Source organism: Trichoplax adhaerens, genomic scaffold (assembly GCF_000150275.1).
Source record: "Trichoplax adhaerens TRIADscaffold_12 genomic scaffold, whole genome shotgun sequence".
Lineage (NCBI taxonomy): Eukaryota > Metazoa > Placozoa > Uniplacotomia > Trichoplacea > Trichoplacidae > Trichoplax > Trichoplax adhaerens.
Genome location: NW_002060954.1, coordinates 1,062,568 through 1,081,177, shown reverse-complemented (window position 1 = coordinate 1,081,177; position 18,610 = coordinate 1,062,568). Strand labels below are relative to the sequence as shown.

The 18,610-nt window shown below is 32.7% G+C and overlaps 4 protein-coding genes across 4 annotated transcripts; 2 read left to right on the top strand and 2 right to left on the bottom strand.

Annotated features, from left to right (window-relative positions):
* Window positions 1-1,603: 1,603 nt before the first annotated feature.
* On the top strand, window positions 1,604-4,883 carry TRIADDRAFT_59822 (uncharacterized protein; the record flags this gene model as incomplete). The annotated part of the gene is made up of 5 exons (XM_002115881.1): window positions 1,604-1,720; window positions 2,855-2,956; window positions 3,597-3,753; window positions 4,101-4,400; window positions 4,645-4,883. The coding sequence occupies 5 exons, from the start codon at window positions 1,604-1,606 to the stop codon at window positions 4,881-4,883; spliced, it is 915 nt and encodes a 304-aa protein (XP_002115917.1).
* Window positions 4,884-6,455: 1,572 nt separating this feature from the next.
* On the top strand, window positions 6,456-8,131 carry TRIADDRAFT_59821 (uncharacterized protein; the record flags this gene model as incomplete). The annotated part of the gene is made up of 6 exons (XM_002115880.1): window positions 6,456-6,693; window positions 6,843-6,901; window positions 7,124-7,243; window positions 7,349-7,562; window positions 7,735-7,944; window positions 8,043-8,131. The coding sequence occupies 6 exons, from the start codon at window positions 6,456-6,458 to the stop codon at window positions 8,129-8,131; spliced, it is 930 nt and encodes a 309-aa protein (XP_002115916.1).
* An 830-nt stretch (window positions 8,132-8,961) lies between these two features.
* TRIADDRAFT_59820 (uncharacterized protein) lies at window positions 8,962-10,974 on the bottom strand (the record flags this gene model as incomplete). Its single annotated transcript, XM_002115739.1, has 5 exons — window positions 8,962-9,128; window positions 9,679-9,843; window positions 10,144-10,335; window positions 10,504-10,609; window positions 10,894-10,974. The coding sequence occupies 5 exons, from the start codon at window positions 10,972-10,974 to the stop codon at window positions 8,962-8,964; spliced, it is 711 nt and encodes a 236-aa protein (XP_002115775.1).
* A 3,043-nt stretch (window positions 10,975-14,017) lies between these two features.
* Window positions 14,018-17,049, bottom strand: TRIADDRAFT_59819 (uncharacterized protein; the record flags this gene model as incomplete). The annotated part of the gene is made up of 10 exons (XM_002115738.1): window positions 14,018-14,146; window positions 14,222-14,287; window positions 14,491-14,562; window positions 15,103-15,244; window positions 15,320-15,406; window positions 15,488-15,584; window positions 15,786-15,861; window positions 15,962-16,033; window positions 16,253-16,409; window positions 16,916-17,049. The coding sequence occupies 10 exons, from the start codon at window positions 17,047-17,049 to the stop codon at window positions 14,018-14,020; spliced, it is 1,032 nt and encodes a 343-aa protein (XP_002115774.1).
* Window positions 17,050-18,610: the final 1,561 nt, after the last annotated feature.

The following is an 18,610-nucleotide window of genomic DNA, read 5'->3' as shown; positions in this document are numbered from 1 at the left end:
ATAGTAAAATGATAGAATTAGCTAGTTTAGAAATCGTAATTGATGTAAAGATTGAATAGTCGATAGAATCTCCGTGGAATTATCTTCTTATCCGTGTGTATCTTATCCACTAAATACGATACTCTGTGTGTGCTTCCTGAATCCAAATAACAATAAATTATTGCAGTTGCTAAATATAAATGATATAATGGTCATAATCATGCAAATTAAAGCAATGGCTTCTAGCATTGAGACTTTCTTTCGATCAGAAACAGCATCATTCCAAACTTGTAATATGTTAAATATATATTATATTATATAATTTATAATTATTAATTAATTAAACACGAGTATGATATAAGGAAGGTCTGACCTCGTGAGATGAATAGTTTTTAGGAATAAATCCTCAGATACTACAATAAGTAGGTATTTCGGTTAATAAATAAAGTATATTAAACGTAAAGATAATGGGGACCCATTCGATTATACTGCAATGTTGAGAAGTTAAATCGCTGTCTGCACAGATGGTGATGACGTATCGACAGTATATTAGTAGTGTGGTGGATCTTGAGGTTGAGTAGTGATACTTTTCATAAAATGCAGCTCGCACTTTGCTACTAGTTTATAGACTTTATTGAAGGCTGTGCTGTACATACATTAGCAGAGTCATTGAATGATCGTGTGAAGCAAAGCCGAAGAGGTCTTAAGACTTTCCTTTTTACAAGATTCTCGCTCTAATGGTAACGGATCGTTTTGTAACTTAGCAGCGTCGTACTATACAGATATTAAAGTTTACTCAATTGCTAGACACTACACAGACAAGCATTTTGATAGCATAACATGTTGATAATTTGTAATCTAAGATTATTATAACTTAGAACCTACCTGTTATAATTACAGTATGATTAAATTATCAGACATGACATTACGCTACGGTTCGGACTTCGTGTGTTAGTCTAACGATACACATATTTTTAATGATTATTCGCGACAAGTAGACTTGTTGGATACCCGTATACAGCAGTGTCTGTTCATTTCAAACGGGTATTTCTACTACTTGCTACGGGCAAAGAAGAAATCTAGGAATCGTGCATGATGAATATAGAGCTCAAATCAAAGCAGTCGAAAAAGAACCATATGGCTATGGCTCAATTAAACAAAGGTGGTAAACTACTGTACACCAATGGCAGAAACAACAGCAGAGCAATCGATCAGTCTAATATATATAAATCAATTTGTTTAAATAGTTGTGATTTACTGTATTGCCACTATAGCACGTAATTGGAGGCGAAATATGGCGGTGTAGATACAAAACGCTTAAATTACTTCCATCCTTTTAATTAGGTCAGAAATTGAAATAGGCTAGGTTTACATTCAATTCAAATCACTGGCCCTTTGCTTTATTAAAGCATTGGTACAATCCACTAAGGGACTACTGTAACTGTACTGTACGGTATTGTATACAGTATGACGATGACTATAAAAAATTGCATCAATAATCGACGTTCAGGCAAATAGGGAAGTAGGAGGAATTTACATGACTATACTGGTATATATTATTTTGCAAGGCACTGATCACCACTACTAAACATTGCGTCACAAATCACCAATCCAGAAAGAAAAGATGGCTGTAGCTCCAATCTTGCTTCGAATGGTGGCTTCGTCCGTATCACTGGCTGCTTCGGCTGGCCAACATATTCGTAGAATTATGAAAACTGGACATCTTGAAGTTATAGATAAGGTATTTTTCATATACAGTACTGTAAGTGTATATTTCCAGCACTAGTCATACCACGCTACTTAGTGGATATCGTCTGCAATCGCCGGTAGCAGAAGTACTAGTCTACGATTAGAATATTAATTCTAGCGTAGGATGAGGTAATCAAGCACGAATACTGTGGTTACTCCAACACTTTATAATTAATTACCGACATAGTACATTTCAATGATATCCGCTTTTAAATACAGTATATATTAATCCTAAGAAAGGTTTAATATCACTTTATTGTACTATATACTGTGTTGTAGACCTGAGAAAGGTTTGGTTTATGTTCTACGTCTGCTATACTGTACAATACTGTAGTACCCTACAAGCAAACGTCCAGGGTGGTACAGTAGTAGCAAGAGTTGACATTGGATAACTTACTGTTAATAATGATCTTCATGTAGATCTTTTTTCTGCAAAGATACTACTAGCGCCAAAAAGAAATAATCAGCATTTTACTGTTACTTCCTAGCGATGGAGAGATCGTCAGCATTTTAGAATCGTCCCGTAGCTAGATGTCGGGGAGGACAAACCTGACAGTAGCGATCCGTAGGGTCCAATTTCCTAGTCATTGCTTTCGTTCTCTTCGATATAAATTTCCTTTTGTAACAATTGTACTTATGTGGAATTTTCGTCGTAGACAATATAAGCTGATCTTCTTTGATTAATTATTATATGTGTAATATACTATATCGTACACTGACGATATTTATTATGCCTTCGTACTCACAGTCAGTACTTGAATATTCCATGAAAGTGAACACGACCGATAATGCTATCATCGATATTATTGTTGCAACGCTAATGTCAATTAACGTAGTGATTCAATTGCTTTATAAACAAGGTGTATAAAATTGATTATGGTATAAGTACTGTATTGTAACCAGGATCAGCTATTACTAGTCCTAAATACTGTATTATGCTGTAATAATCAGTCATAATTGCCACTTAAATTACTTACGCCTATCAGAAAGTATACTTGTACGAAATTGAAGCACTAATCTATATAGGAAATCAGTCATATTTTACGGTTACCAGTATCTAGAATCAAGCCTACACAACGGTAACTTACTCAGCTAATCGTTGAACTTGATCTTTGATCTAACATAGGGAATTAATGATCCGCAAACTGAAGCTGACCGTGTTGCTCAGCAGCATATTATCGGTTCGTTAATAAGGCAATATCCAAAGGCAACCATCATTGGAGAAGAAGTAATGAAACTTCACGAATAGTGTTTATTAACAATTGCTAATCTTATTATTGTTCCTAATATTATGACAAACTAAGAATAGACTGTAGTGTAATAAGTTACCGTAAAAAGATTTACGTCACTTAAAACATTTATAGATTGATTCCCTAATATTGTACTGTGAAATTAGTTAAAGACAAGGCTGTATTATACGCGTACGTACACGTTATTATAGAGAGTATACAACTAATAGTGAATATTTAATTTATTGCTGCAATTCCAGACTATAAAATATTTTGTACGATATTTTTAAGAATAAGATATGAAAACAGAGCTACTTGATTAAAAGTTTTACCATGTTCATGCCGTAGGATGAGAAGAACATCTGAGAATGCATAGAATTATTAATACGTAGAACCCTTTATTAGCATATACTGAATGAATTTATAATAACTTGATCGCCTTCATACACAATTTTCATATGCGTATCTCAATTACAAATTATGGCGATGAGGGCTATTTTTAATGTTATCAATACTGTTAACGACTTAATTTAAATGAAATCACTCCGCTATTATATAAAATTTGAACGAGTTAGCTGGAATAAGTTCAATATGTATAACGATATTAGTATTTTAAATATTCTTGCTGAACTTACTTAGGATCTGGATCCAAATGATATTTCGCCAGAATTATTTTCTTCTGATTCAAGTGAAGATGTTCTTAAACTAAAATGTCATGAAAAGATACACAGTATAAAAGAAGAAGATGTCGTCGTTTGGGTTGATCCATTAGACGGAACTAGAGAATTTGCACAAGGTTTTCGCAAATTGTATTTATGTCAGTTTCTTTTCAATGTTGGATCCTGATGATAGGCATTACTATTTGTTAAAGAATAAGCTTACTAGGACTCTGATACGCTATTCTAGTCTAAAAATACTGTAAAATGATGATTATACTTTTTTATGGAATTACTTCAAATTAGGACGATATTTAATATGTTATACTTGCAAAAGTTAATAGATTACTCCTTCATCTACCTGTACATGTAAAATTTAAGATAAATTTCTGCATTTCTATTCAAACTAATTTGCCCTTTTACACTGTAAATCGAACTTGCTCGTAGAGTACGCCATATTAATTAATTATTCTATTGCATTGACTAGGCTTCACGGACCATGTAACTGTCCTAATTGGATTTGCATTTGAGGGTAAACCTATTGCTGGTATCATTCATCAACCTTATTATAAGAACAGTGAGAGTCGGCTTGGGCGCACACTATATGGTATTGTAGGCATTGGAACCTACGGCTTTACTTACACGACACCGCCAAATGATAGGTGTATAGTTATTTCAACTAAATCACGGATTAGTCAAGTTATCACTGACTCTATTAACGCAATGAAACCGGATAAAGTTCTTCATGTTGGGGGTGCTGGGTACAAGACCGTTCTACTACTAGAAGGTAATTATACTTCGATATATTGATATGTCTCTTTGATGTAAGCAAAACAATCCGTTTGAGCGTAAACACAGCACAATTCTATTAAGAACAAGGCATAAGAAATGCAAGTCAGATATCTATGTTAAGTTCAGTTTCAAATTTTTTCATTCTATCTATGTACATTCAAGTGTAGGACATCTCAAGATTGTAACTTAATTAACTTCTGCTTTGAATCACTTGCTTAATAATTACTAACTATATACAGGTGCTGCTGATGTATATCTCTATGCAAGCAAAGGAACGAAAAAATGGGATACTTGTGCATGCGAAGCTCTTGTGGAGACTATCGGAGGGAAACTTACAGATGTTTTTGGCAATCATATGCAGTATCATAAGACTGTTGAACATATTAATGAATTTGGAGTGCTTGCTACGATGCAAAATCATGATCGCTACGTCAGTCGTATACCAATATCCGTTCGAAACACATTTTCTAAGATTTAATAGCAGAATTTCTTTAATTAATGTAGCTATATTTTCGAGAATCTACATCTGACCCATCATAGCTGCTGTAGCCTTATCTTGAATATTGATTGTCGTTAACTTTCTAGCTATTTATAACTCCCGTTCGCTAGATCAAACAGAATTTACATGAGCTGTATGTGTTGCTATAAAATACGATACAATGAGAAGACCGTATAGTTATTTCAATTTTATCGATAAATTGGATATTCTCTATAATTCAATAGATGAAATTTGTACTAATGTTTGATATATATGTTCTTTGTTAAAGAATTTAATCGGTAAATGAAATGTGTCATAATATCGTACAAAAAGAGTGATATACTTATTCTTTCAACTTTCAATTTGGCAATATTTAATCCTTAGAACAGCACTAAGTGTTTCTGGAATAAAATAAAATAAACTTAGGTGGAAAATTCGTTGCAGTATAGAAACTCTTTAATTAACCTGAAGAATACTTAAAGTAAAAATAATAAAATACAATCGAGAAGATACTATTACTCTTATTTGTACTGTATATAGAAGTAGAGAAGGAATTTGATTCAATACTTTATCACATGCATGTTGTGAAAATTGATTGATCTCATAAATATGGAAATTAATTGCTGCATAATTAACTACTGATCTCTAAAAGTTAGTATATTAGTAATACTAGCCAACAACCCGCTTGCTTAGACCGTACATGTCATACACACATGCACAATTGCACATCCATATACCACATACGTTGGATTACTAGATGCACGATATCCGAATTCTTTAGAGTTATCGTAGTTTATGGATTAGCATGACTCAGTACTGTATAAGAGTAATGCAATAAAATTGGCGACTAAGTGCTTTGTTGTCGAATTTCAGTGCTAGATACCCTAGACTGGACAGATTTACTGTATGTAGCGACCTATTAAAGTCCCGAGGCAACTTCATTTTATGCTGTACACCGTGTACAGAATGATGGTACATTAAGGTTCGAGAAAGTAACGAGAGTCGGATAGGTAGGTGAAGAGACTTTAATATATAATATAAAGATAGTTGGATAGAAAGCAGTACTGTGTAAAATAACAATATTATTAATCGTTTGTAAAGCTCATCGAATATAAAATAACGTTTTTAAAATCCTAAAAATGAATTATTTTAAAGCTAAAATTAAATGACGCAAGTATCAGCAGAATAAGAGTGAGAGAGTGAATGAGTGATGTGTACTGTACTGTACACTGTACAGTATACCGAATACAGTACAATACTGTACAGTACAGTACAAATTGCCTCAATTAGTACGGTAGTACGGTACTACGGTACTTTTCCAGATCTCAAGTCTGATCTAAATTAAATTAATTAATTACTACTACAGTATCTGTAAAATTTAGTATGCAATGATAAACTAACTGTGAGCGCCTATTTATAAATAAAAAATAGCCTAATAGGCGATAATTGCCTTTTTCTCTATATTATTCTCGTCTCAGATATTATACTATCTTCGTTATATGCAATATGGTACAGAGTACAGCACACTTCTAACAACAGCTCAGTGGAAAGCTTGCCTGGATCGATTTGGAGATGCCTGACCTAGACATTGCTAAAGTTCAGACACCGTCTAATGCTTATAAAATTGTTAAAAACGCTATCTCAGGAACTTTGGGGGGAATAGCAGTATGCTTGATTGGTCATCCGTTCGATACGTTGAAAGTACGACTGCAGACTCAAAGTGTAGCGAATCCAGTTTACGTTGGATTGCGTGACTGTTTCATAAAGACATTGCGATGGGAAGGCATAGCCGGTTTATACAAAGGAGTTGGTAAGAGATCACAGAGCACATGATATCATTTACATAATTATACATAATGATACATTATCCATACTGGTTAGAATCTAATTCAATACTAGTTGATTAGTCTACCAGAAGAATAAATTATTATTATATGTGTACGATTTCTACGTATTTAGGTTCCCCTCTTGTCGGGCAAATGTTTTTTCGTGCAACTTTATTTACAACATATTTTCAGGTTTGAAATCGATATGAAGAACACCCAACTTTGTACGGTGTTCTTGCTTGCATGAGTAGCACAGTAGGATTCTGAATTAATTATCTCTGTAAACAGTAAATCTAATAGCTCATTTTGAGCAAGATCAAATAGTAATTAATCACTATTGCTAATGCAGTCTATTCACTTCTCTTATTCTTACCGAATAGAATTGACTTTCAATTTGCTTTCTTACTACGCTAGTCACAAGAATTCTTTAAACGAAATAAGGATAACCATACTAGACTTAATGGCAGCGAATATTTCCGATGTGGGATGTATACTGGCTTCATTGTTTCATTTATAGAAGGACCAATCGATTTGGTAAGATACTGATAGATACCAATTTTAAACTATAGCAATAAAACACAGCAACTATACTTTGTTTCAATAATTAATACAAATTCCTTTGCATAATTTTTGAAAAAGTTTAAGTCTAAAATGCAAACTGAAATTATGAAAGTAAAACAAGGTCAACCTGCCAGTTATCGTAATGTATTCCACTGTGCTAGTGTTATATCTCAAAAATATGGAATTAGAGGAATCTATCAAGCATTACCTGCTGTCTGCCTACGAAATATACCATCCAATGCCTTTTACTTTGGTTCTTTTGAAGCATTGATGACGTATATGACTCCAAAAGGTTATATCGGAATTCATACACAGAAACCATTGTGTAATTTGTTTTAGTTTAACGAAGTAATGACATAATAGACGCTAAGCGATCTTCTATGGTCATTAGTACTAAATATACGTACATGAATAGGGCGAATTTCTCATAAATCAATTTTAAAATCAAATCAATATTAATGTAGGGGGCACTACGGCCGACTTATCAGCCTCAGATCTACTCCTTTCTGGTGGAATAGCTGGGTTTTTATACTGGTTTGTGACTTACCCTACTGATGTAATTAAATCAGCAATGCAAGCTGATGCTTCAGAAGTTACAAAGAGGAAATATCCAAGCATTTTACAATGTATACGAACTTTATACCAAGAAGAAGGTTGGAAGAGATTTTATAGAGGTACGTAATAATTAATTATATGTTGGATAACTAATAATTACATCATAAAGGTTCCATCAATATCTTACTCGTCAATTTTTTAAAAATCACGAAACCAGGTTTTACGCCTTGCCTGATGCGTTCTATTCCAGCTAATGCGGTCATGCTGTTTGTGGTACAAAAAGTTCGTGTGTTGTTAAAATTATGATTAACCTTCACTAGTCGTACGCTCGATCATATGGATATATACATATAAGACTAAAACATACGATATATAAAATTAAATTTATGAATATAATCATACATTTGATAAATAATATTTATTCTGTTCGTGAGCTGAATTTACTTTCATCAACATTGCAGATAATTGTTTAGCTTATTCTAACCCTCTATATATTCAATTTCCCTAAACAATATAATGCTACTTTGTTTTTTAATACATCATATTTTACATATGTTATTATAGTATACTCGTAAATTGTATCTTGTATTTAATATACGACTAATTCTTAATCAGAAATTTAATAGCATTTCGCTTTGATCTATAAGATTTATAAAGATTTATTGGAAGTGTTATGCCATGCGAGCATATAGTGATAAGAATTCACATAAAATGAACATATAGACCGCTTAATAATGGTAATAATATGATTTTAGTTATTAGCAAAAGGAAGCACCTTTACGTTTAGCAAGTTAAGTTAGATCAGTAAAATTTCTACGACAATTTTTTTCTAAATTTGCCTCATCTCGGCATTTTATACCGTATTATGCTGCGTAGATGATGATGAAAAGATTTATGTATGGTAATGTTTAGCTGACTTTCTATTATTTTAACTTTCACTGCATTACCTTTAAATATATATATACACGAATGGACCTGGTAAAAACTTTACTCAGATACAATTGGTGAATCTATACGTTAGACTGCAAGCTTACAGTCATATTACATTACACTTCAACGATAGCAAAATAAAGAGTACCCAAAGGTAAAACCTAGACTATTATGCCAGAAATAAGTGAATAAAAATGAACTAATTTTTAAGATTGAAATACTCTTAAGACCTCGGTTATTCTTTTACGACAAATCGGACATCCATCACTTCTTTTCTTGACGATCTTTGCACAATCTATACAACTACACATGTGATTACACGGCCTAAAGACACAATTTCTTGGTTTATCCATACAAATTGCACACTCTTTCTCTAAAATAAAAACGAATTTGAGATAATATTTAAAAAATATTCATGTGATTGGGATAATAGTAAACATTTTCATACACCTAGAACTATCGCGCAAACCTTAAGTGTGATATATAATTGTACAGTACTAAAATATAAAACACCTATTGAGTGATCAAAGTATGGGTATAGACTATAGAATAAGTATTAAATAATCCTTTATGTCTTATTAATGAAAATGAAATAGGCGCCTGTGTAACAAGGTATATCATCCAAAAGGGCTAAAAAAGCCAGGCATTACTGACGACAAACCTAAGCAAACTATAGCATGTGTACAGTGCGACTATGTCTGTAAAAGAAGACTTCATATGAAAGTAAAAATATCTTTATTAGAATGTTCCTATTACTTTGTAACAAGCGTCCAAAATCTTTATATAATCTCATAATTAAAGACTCTTAACAATATTAATGCAGTGGTTATATTTGAGCTCGAACAGGATTTCGTGACCAGATATCGCTAAGAGCGCTTTCAAACATAATAATTATTAGATTACGATAATCATTGAGTAGCTACCTTTAACGTCAGACGTTTCTCCTGTGGTTAATGCTCTTCTTCTAGTTTCTTCAATACGGTTACGCTTAGCAATTACCCTGGCTTCTATCTGAAGGGGACTAAGGACTAGCGGCGATCCAGATCTGGGAAGTAGGGTTTTTCCTATTTCTGTTAACAGCGTTTTGACTATAATACAATATAACATTAAAAAGATAGGAAAACCCATAAGAACTTGATCGATAGATTTAAATATTATATCTATTGTATTTAAATCAATATCTATACAATCAGCCCTGTTAATGTGTTACATAGCTTATTTACTGCATATATTACACAATGAATATATAATTTCTTTAATGCAGAAAGAAAGTTTATTGAAAGTTGATTATGCATATACTGTACTTGATGAACACTCATAGTGATGCCACCTTCAGATTATATTCTCTACATGCATACTGGTTTAGAGTAATGAAATGATTGACATACCTTTCTCTACAGCATACGGTGCTGTACAATCAGTCGTAGTTAATTCTACCTCAGGAATACAATATACAGGGTATAAGAATCGTAGGCCGATCACTCTTTCAGGGTATTCAGCGTATTGAGCCAAATCATTAATGTCTAATCGAATAGTATTAGAGGCAATAATGGTGTCATGTCGACTCATATGCGATATTCCTAAGAATAAGGCGAATAAAATAATTAGGTTGACTGTGGGCACAGAGAATATATCGATATGCGATTAACAATTAATTTACTTGATTAGAACTATCAGCCAATTCTCTCTCAATAAGTATCAGTAAATTATAAATTCATAAACAATACATACTCAAAAATCGAACTTACTATCTAGTATAGATCGCTTAACATCAGTATCATCGACTGCAGCTTCAAAAACAAAATCGGCATTTTTTACTGCTTCGGTCAACACATTAGTTAAAATGATATTACCCTGTATTAAGAAAGTTCGCTATTAGAAGAGTACGGCTTTATTATTTTGTATCATAATAATTATCGAGTAATGATATCACTTTGTGAAAGTCTATAATGAATTAAACATAAGTAACCAGGCATTGCAGTATTTCATAACGATGTAAATATGTAAATATTCTACTGAGTAAAAACTAGAATTTCAAAAATTATTCATATCTAAGGACAGTGATATAAATTGTTTGATGAAAAGAGTTCCAAAATCAGCACTGCCCGAATATTAAATTTCTAGTCAAATTTACTAACCAGGAAATTATCACGATGTAATATGCCTTCTTTTTTTAGTTCTTCTTTATCTTTAGCTAATGTCATCCATACTGAATCCATAGTTTTATCATCGCCTTTGTGAACATACAACTTAACATTTTGGCTATTAAAAGCCAACTCACCTGAAATTCGACAATTGAATTATACTTGTAAATGCCAATTTGCTATGTATTCTTTTTGTTTCAATATCGTTAATCGCTTTTTTGTTTCCGCAGTACAGATGCGGGTAATAACGATAAAATTATTTACTCCATTACATTTTATAGATGATTGCTACTGCCAAAATGTATCTTAACAACCAACGTATTTATTAATTCTAAGTATACGCTGTATCGTCCTTCAAATGCAATCAGGAAAATTCTGACCATTTATTCTGAGCCTTATTTAGCTGTATATTAATTCTTGATACTATCAAAATTAGCTAACTCGTGCATAATTATCGTAGCGTACTACCTAAAGTAGTTAAAATACATGACAATTAGATAAGTCCCGCTTCTAATAACTATGCCAAATTTACTCATTACTGTAACTATATCTCAATTGTATAACAACTCGTTATAATGTTAAAATTGACTGGTATTTATATTAAGAATCTTCATACGGAGAATAGAACTTAGGTTTTGACCAAGTATATAAAATGTGCGACTTAAAATAGTATATTATGGAAATAAGTTTTTAATATCTAAACTATTACTTCTTACAGTACCAGAAGTTAAAGTGTTAGCGCAATAATTCTTCATAACTGGTATTACCTGCTATTTTAGAACCGAGAGATCCACTACTACTAGAGGAATGTTATAGGCCGGCATTGAAAAATCGATCGATACTATCGCGAACAAAATAGATAAGTCAAACTATCTAGTTCAAATTGTACACAATTTTTAGTACATTTACGGATTGAAGTCTTTTAGATTTTAAACTATTCATTCAAAAAAAAAATATTATCGAAGCCTAGAATATAGAAGTACTGTATATACAAACATTTATAGGTGAGTTAGAAGTAAAACAGTTAGAAAAAAATTGTGATAAATACGTAAGCATGTCAATTTCATAAAGGTACTTTGTAATTCTTTGCTAAATCGATATTTGTTACTCAAAGTAGACATACCCAGGTTAAGATTTTAAACAATTAATCGTGTTCGGCAGTGCAAAAAAACTTTGCACGTAATCCTTCCCTCTGCCGATTTTTCTTTTCTATAAGAAGTCGCCTGAAAGAAAATTCATATTATGTGTATCATTTTCATTCCATAGGATCGGGCAACTTTTATTATATCTAAACTCAGTTGGAAATGGTAGAAAGAATAATCGATCAATTTTATAGGTGCCAGGAATATAAGTAACGTAATTCTAAATTTAAATAGTCAGACAAGGCAGTTATAATCCTAGAACTCTACCCTTATTATCTAAGTACTTCGATCTGTGTTTCGCTATAGCATCTATTATTTACTGTATAACTACTTAATGCAACTAACTGATCGATCTATAGCACTATTTTCGAAATTATTCTAACTATGCAATATGTATAACAATATAGCGTAAGTATTGTATGCGTAAATTAACAATCAGATCCAGTACTGTATACTTAATATTATGATGAATAAAAAATACTTCTCCCTTAAACAAAAGATATGTTCTATTGAAAGAGCTGACAAGAAGAATTTTATACTAGACAAGTCTTCCATTGTTTCGAATTGGTATGAAAAATGAGTATTCGTCTATTAATAAATACATCCTATAAACTATACGGTTATGAAATGATATTGTATGCTATAGTACTGAGTATCAACGCACATAAAAAACGTAAGTATAGGTGTAATTATTATAAACTAATATGAGGGAGTTGCGTATAGCTCGCGATCGTCATGCTCTCACTAATCACTATGTCATACCTGTAAATAGTAAGGAGGCCAATACAAATTTGTAGCCTAATGCTATAATACTAATTTTCTAATGACTATAGCTCCCAGGTATCACTAATAGCGCATAAAAATCATTATGATATTTTTGATTCAGAGTAGTTTTTCAAATACACTAGTATATATTTGGTATCAATGATTTATCTTATATCGGAGGAATATCACGATATATTTTCGCGAACCCTTAGACTGGTAGATAGTAGTGATATAAAGAAGAATCCATAAAGTTTTTTAAATTAATATTGTATAGACACAAATTTTGCAGTTTAATTAGCCATACGAAAAGCAAATTGTACACATGAAGATCTTTTCTACATAATTGAATCTTAACACTAGCTTAATGATATAATAAGAGTGATGCTTCTAACGTGCTCGCTAATTTATTTTATAACTAATTAGCTAATCGCACAGTGTTATACTTAATTTAATTTAATAGCAGGTACATAGCCTACGAATATTTGTACGTGTAATTTTATTAATCAAAAGTTAACGACAATTAAGACCATTATGAAAGATAGGATATTTGTGCATCTGTATAGAGTATTACAGAAATCTTTCTTGTAGTAGATCCTAAGTAATTTCGCTACAAATATCGTTAGGTTACTTACGTTATTAAATTTCGGATAATATAGGTATCAATGCAAAAATGCTGTAAAATTTTGATTCACTTTACACTATTTACTATACTATCAGTCTTACTTGATATGGCCTCCCATATCTTAGAATAATAACAGAGTTTACCTTTGATATACCCAAAATAATGCACGTATTTACTAATGCTAATCATCCGTGATATCTAATAGCGCATAATATTGTGAGATCGTCTAAGAAGTAAAATCTCAATCATCATACTACAAGATTAACATACCGACTAATGCCTCATGATAAACTACTATCATAAGTGTCTCGTAAACTTAATCCTTACAGTACTGTTATGTACACTTTATGTAATTCTAGCGTATAATGCAGTTTGGCTTTATACAGTTGCTACGCTGCTACCACAAGAGGAATTTCCTCCTCATGTTAAGTTCAAAAAGAGGTGATATTATTCAGTAAATTATTAACATCCGTACATATACAACATCGCATTCGCACTAATGCTCGATGTAGAGTAGTAGGAGAATATAGCTATCGCTAATTATTATTTGTCAAAGACCACAAAAATAACGATTTATTGGATTACTAGGTTATTCCACGTCCTCTTGTAATAACGGACTGTCATCATCAAATGGAGACACCGTTTGATATTTTTTAGATCTATAATATTGTCGTCTTTTCAATACATATAGGATCACAACATCCGATATTACAGATGCCTAAACGAGTAAAATATACAGTAAATTAGTATTTAGACATACAACCCAATAATCAAAATTTAAAAATCAGCTTACAATGGCCAACAAGGCAAGCCCGGAACCAATATTCAGAAGCAGTGGAACAACAGAGAATCTCCCGGCCTATACAAACCGAATGAAGAAAATTTACTACAAACATGTACTAATTTACATCAACTTTATGATGGTAGTAGAATATGCAAACCAGTAGGCTTAGCGGTAAAATCCTAATAATACTTATCGATTTAACGTTACTCCAACGTTACTTTGCAAATAAATGAAATTAACAGAAAAAGCAATGTACAATACCAATATATCTCACTTACCCGACCAACAATTATAAAAACAAATCTAATTCCATAAGCCTTAATAAGATCCCGATGTAACTTGTTATTGACCTCATAATAAATTGGGTATCTAAATATATGAAGATGGAACTCGGTTAATTTGCATACTTTTTACGTAAGTCGAAATTAAATAGAAGCATTTTATGATACAAATTACAGTAAGTATCAAGATACCTAAAGTTATATCCAACAGCCGTCGGAGCATGGGGGTCATCAAGTCTTTAACAGTTTAGAGTAAATTACCGATGTATAAAAATTTTTAATTATAGTTACAATTATAATATTTCTTATTACTTTGAGCTTTTTACTTCTCAACCATGCTATCGTAACTTTATACCTTCTGAAGGTTAACTTAGGTTGACAGTTCCTTATATCAAAGTCCAGATTACAGTCCCAGTTCAATATAATTGCGATAACTCCTCCCTATAATATGAACAATCAGATGAATATTGAGCAAAAGCTCGATGCAAAGTTTAAAGCTGAAACTAAACACTAGAGTATCTATATACAGGAATAAGAAGGTCTTATTCAATAAAACTCTACTTCAATGAGATTGTGGTCACTTGACAGCTGTATACTCTATTTTATTACCTTATAGGCAATTTTATTAAAATCCTGCTCCGCGCTATTAACTATAGTTCCAAGTTTAAGAATTGGACATAGAGCATCGTGGACGGGATCGTACATGCAATGCTTCAAGTCTTCGCTATTTTTAACGGCATCTATGTTACTCCTTTGAATAGGCAAAAACATTGATGTTACTACACATAAAACATATCAAAAGAATATATGAACAACTGTATTTGACCTTCGAACGTTAAATTTTGGAAAGGCAATACTATTCTTGATTAATACTGTAAAATTTACCGCTTCTCCCAGGAAGGGGTAATTGGTCCTAAGCAATAAATGAACCGACGTAATTTTTGGAGATTATTTATTAAATGACTAATTACAAAACATTAGAGCTTCAATTTACCGAAGATGATCATATTCGAGCGGACACCAAGAATAAATTTCACAAGTCATTTCGTCTGAATCCGGTGACACAGGTACACACTCCCCTGTGTTAACGCCTAAAGTATAATAGGAGTATCCAACATGGTGATACAGTTCACATTATTTCTCGTCACTCGAATAAATAGGAAACTCATAGGTAAACATCACTAAGATTTATATTTATCCATTATCACTCTAGGGCACCGTACACGTATAGTTAGGCTACTTAAACGTAACAATGCAAACAATATGTATCGAAGTTGATCTTGTAGCATTACCATGTCCTAGGTATAAATGTTTACCAGGTATGCAGTCAGTAGAATCAGTACAGTTTGCTCCGCGAATGGACATATCCTGCAAGTATGATTACTAGTTATTCGTCATCATGTAGTATGATTTATAATGAGATTATAAGGTACAAATAATATATTCTGCCACATTAAGTAAGCCTTACCTCGGGACATACTGTATTTGTTTGATTCTTAGTAATAATCATGTTGGTCATGACGAAAAAGGCCCCATTTTCCTATGTTAAACAGTAACAATTTTTAAAAAATTGGTTAGGGTTAGTAATAAGCGTGTATGCCTTTAATAGATACGAGTTGAATATATTGATACGGTAGTAGGTGTATTAATACTCGTAGAATTGGTCAAAGCTGAACATGGGTCTCCTACATTAAATTACTGTCCATAAAACTATCGTAAAGTCTCACTTTCCAGTAAATTTAAAATAGATTAAGTGTACCTCAGGAGGAATTATATAGTCGGCTGGATCCCATACCCTTGTTCCAATGTTGGGATCTTTAGTATAGTTTACAAAAGCTACACCTTTAACTTTAGATGTTACAGAATTTTGAGCAGTATCAAATTCTTGATAACCTTTCTTATAAACTAGAACATATCTAACGTAAAGATCGTACAATTAGTAAAAGCGATAAAGTCTTATGATATATTATACAGCAAGCATCTAGCACTGAGGAAAAATTAATGAATTTATGCATTGTCTCAAAAAATTCACCAAGAACTTTGTGAAAGTGCCAATCATAAAACGATAAAAGAAAAAATGTATGGGATGAGCCAAAGCTACACTACGATGACATCATGCATTTACCTAGCTGTCCAGGTAATCGATTACTCATACAACTGAATTTAAAAATTTAAATACAGTACAAGCTAATACTTAATTGATATCTATGTAATCCTATACTATAATACATTAACATTAAGATTATCTTAATGTGTAACAGTTTCATTCATTCTAATTTTCGACGGCAAGTTGCAAGTAAAGCATCCATTTTGATATCGTTTAAATAATCATAATTGATGAAGTTAATTATAATAATAATTATTATAATTAATACGAAACTTGAGCACTAGCAATGATTGCCTACAGTTTAATGTTTCTTACCCGATGATATAACCAACAATAGCAAGTTGAATGAATCTGTTTATAAATCCAACAACTTTGCTTTTAATATGAATAATTTTAGGTGTATTGTAATCCAGAGCCAAATCCGCGAATCTATTGCAACAGTTTTCCATCTTTAAAAGAGATTCTGCTTTCTAGGCCTCTGTTGACTGTCTTCCAGGGAATTAAAGGTTCGGTACAGTCGATATTACAGTAACTCATGGCAGCGTTCCGATTTCCTCACCGAGATTCTGCGCATGAAGATTAATTACTACAAACGTACAGTACTGTACAGTACTCAAACTTGAATCTCAAACTACAGTACTGTACAGCACAGGCGCACTGAGGCGACTACCCCAGTAGCGCCCTACAGTGTACAGTATGCCGCATACAGTACTATACACCGTAACCCAACTAAGGTCGTACTGTACACTGTACAGTATGTAAAAACTTTGTACAAACTACAAATTAATATCTGCAACTTGTCACATTTTATTTATTTCATTTCCGTCTCAACATTTTATAAACTGGTTTTCTAAAGTTATTATTCTTTGTATTGATCTATCGTATCTATCAGTATACAAAAGTGAATAAATAGCGGCCGAAGTGCATTACAGTACAGTAGTTTATTACGGTTTACCATGCTGTATACAGTACAGTATGCTTTTTCAGCAGACCTTTTGGCGTTTTTACGCATTTTTCTTCTTCTGTGTTTGTACTACTGTATGCATAGTGTGCAGTACTCTGTACACTCACTGATCGCGGTGTACAGTTACACCTGTCGAAGGTTTTACGGTACTGAATAGTATAGTACGTACTGCAGCACCAGTATCTTTTCATATTTTAACGTCTCGAACGGTGAGTGCTGTAATTTCGTTAATAAGTAATTAGTACATCCTACTGCTGTCAACGACTACAGTATATCACTTTACAATTGTACAGTACCGTACAATCGTACGTGATGCCGAAAACAGTAGAGTACAGCCACAGCACAGTAGTTCTATATAAATAAATAAATAAATAAATAAATACCAATACGAATACTTTACAATGTACATAAAACTGTGTAAATAGCGTAGAATACGCATACTGTGCAGAGTATATAGACGTAAATAGGACATATAGCGAAATCAATAATACAACAGGACAGTATTTCGGCTTAGAAGGCCTCAGGCTTGAGCAGTTTTATAAAAGAAAGAAAAACAATCGGCGTTCTGTTGCTCGATAAATTATTTTTTTTTAACTGTATCTAGTATCTACAGTACAGTACAGTACTGTGCTGTACGTATGGACGTGTACAGTACAGTACAGTACTGCTACTTGTACAGTAAAGTACACACAGTACGGTGTTGTACTGGGTACATAGCGAAAGCCTACAGTGTTAGCCAACAGTATGTACAGTACAGCAGACTATGAAACTACAGTACTGTACTGTACTGTACAGTACAGTAAAGCAAGTGCACAGTGTATTGTACTGTACTGTACAGTACGTTTGGCTTTGTTTTACTACCGTACGGTGTGAAAGCCCTCTGGTCTCGAATACATACGGTAGGCTTGAAAGGCTGAAGAGCAGCTCTTCACAAATAGTGGGCACGCCGAACGCCAAAACTGGAAAGTGAAACGCGTTGGATAGCCTGCTTTGGTTTGAGTGATTAATAAGTTAGCAAGGCAAATTGGTGAGCTTTTGAGGACTGA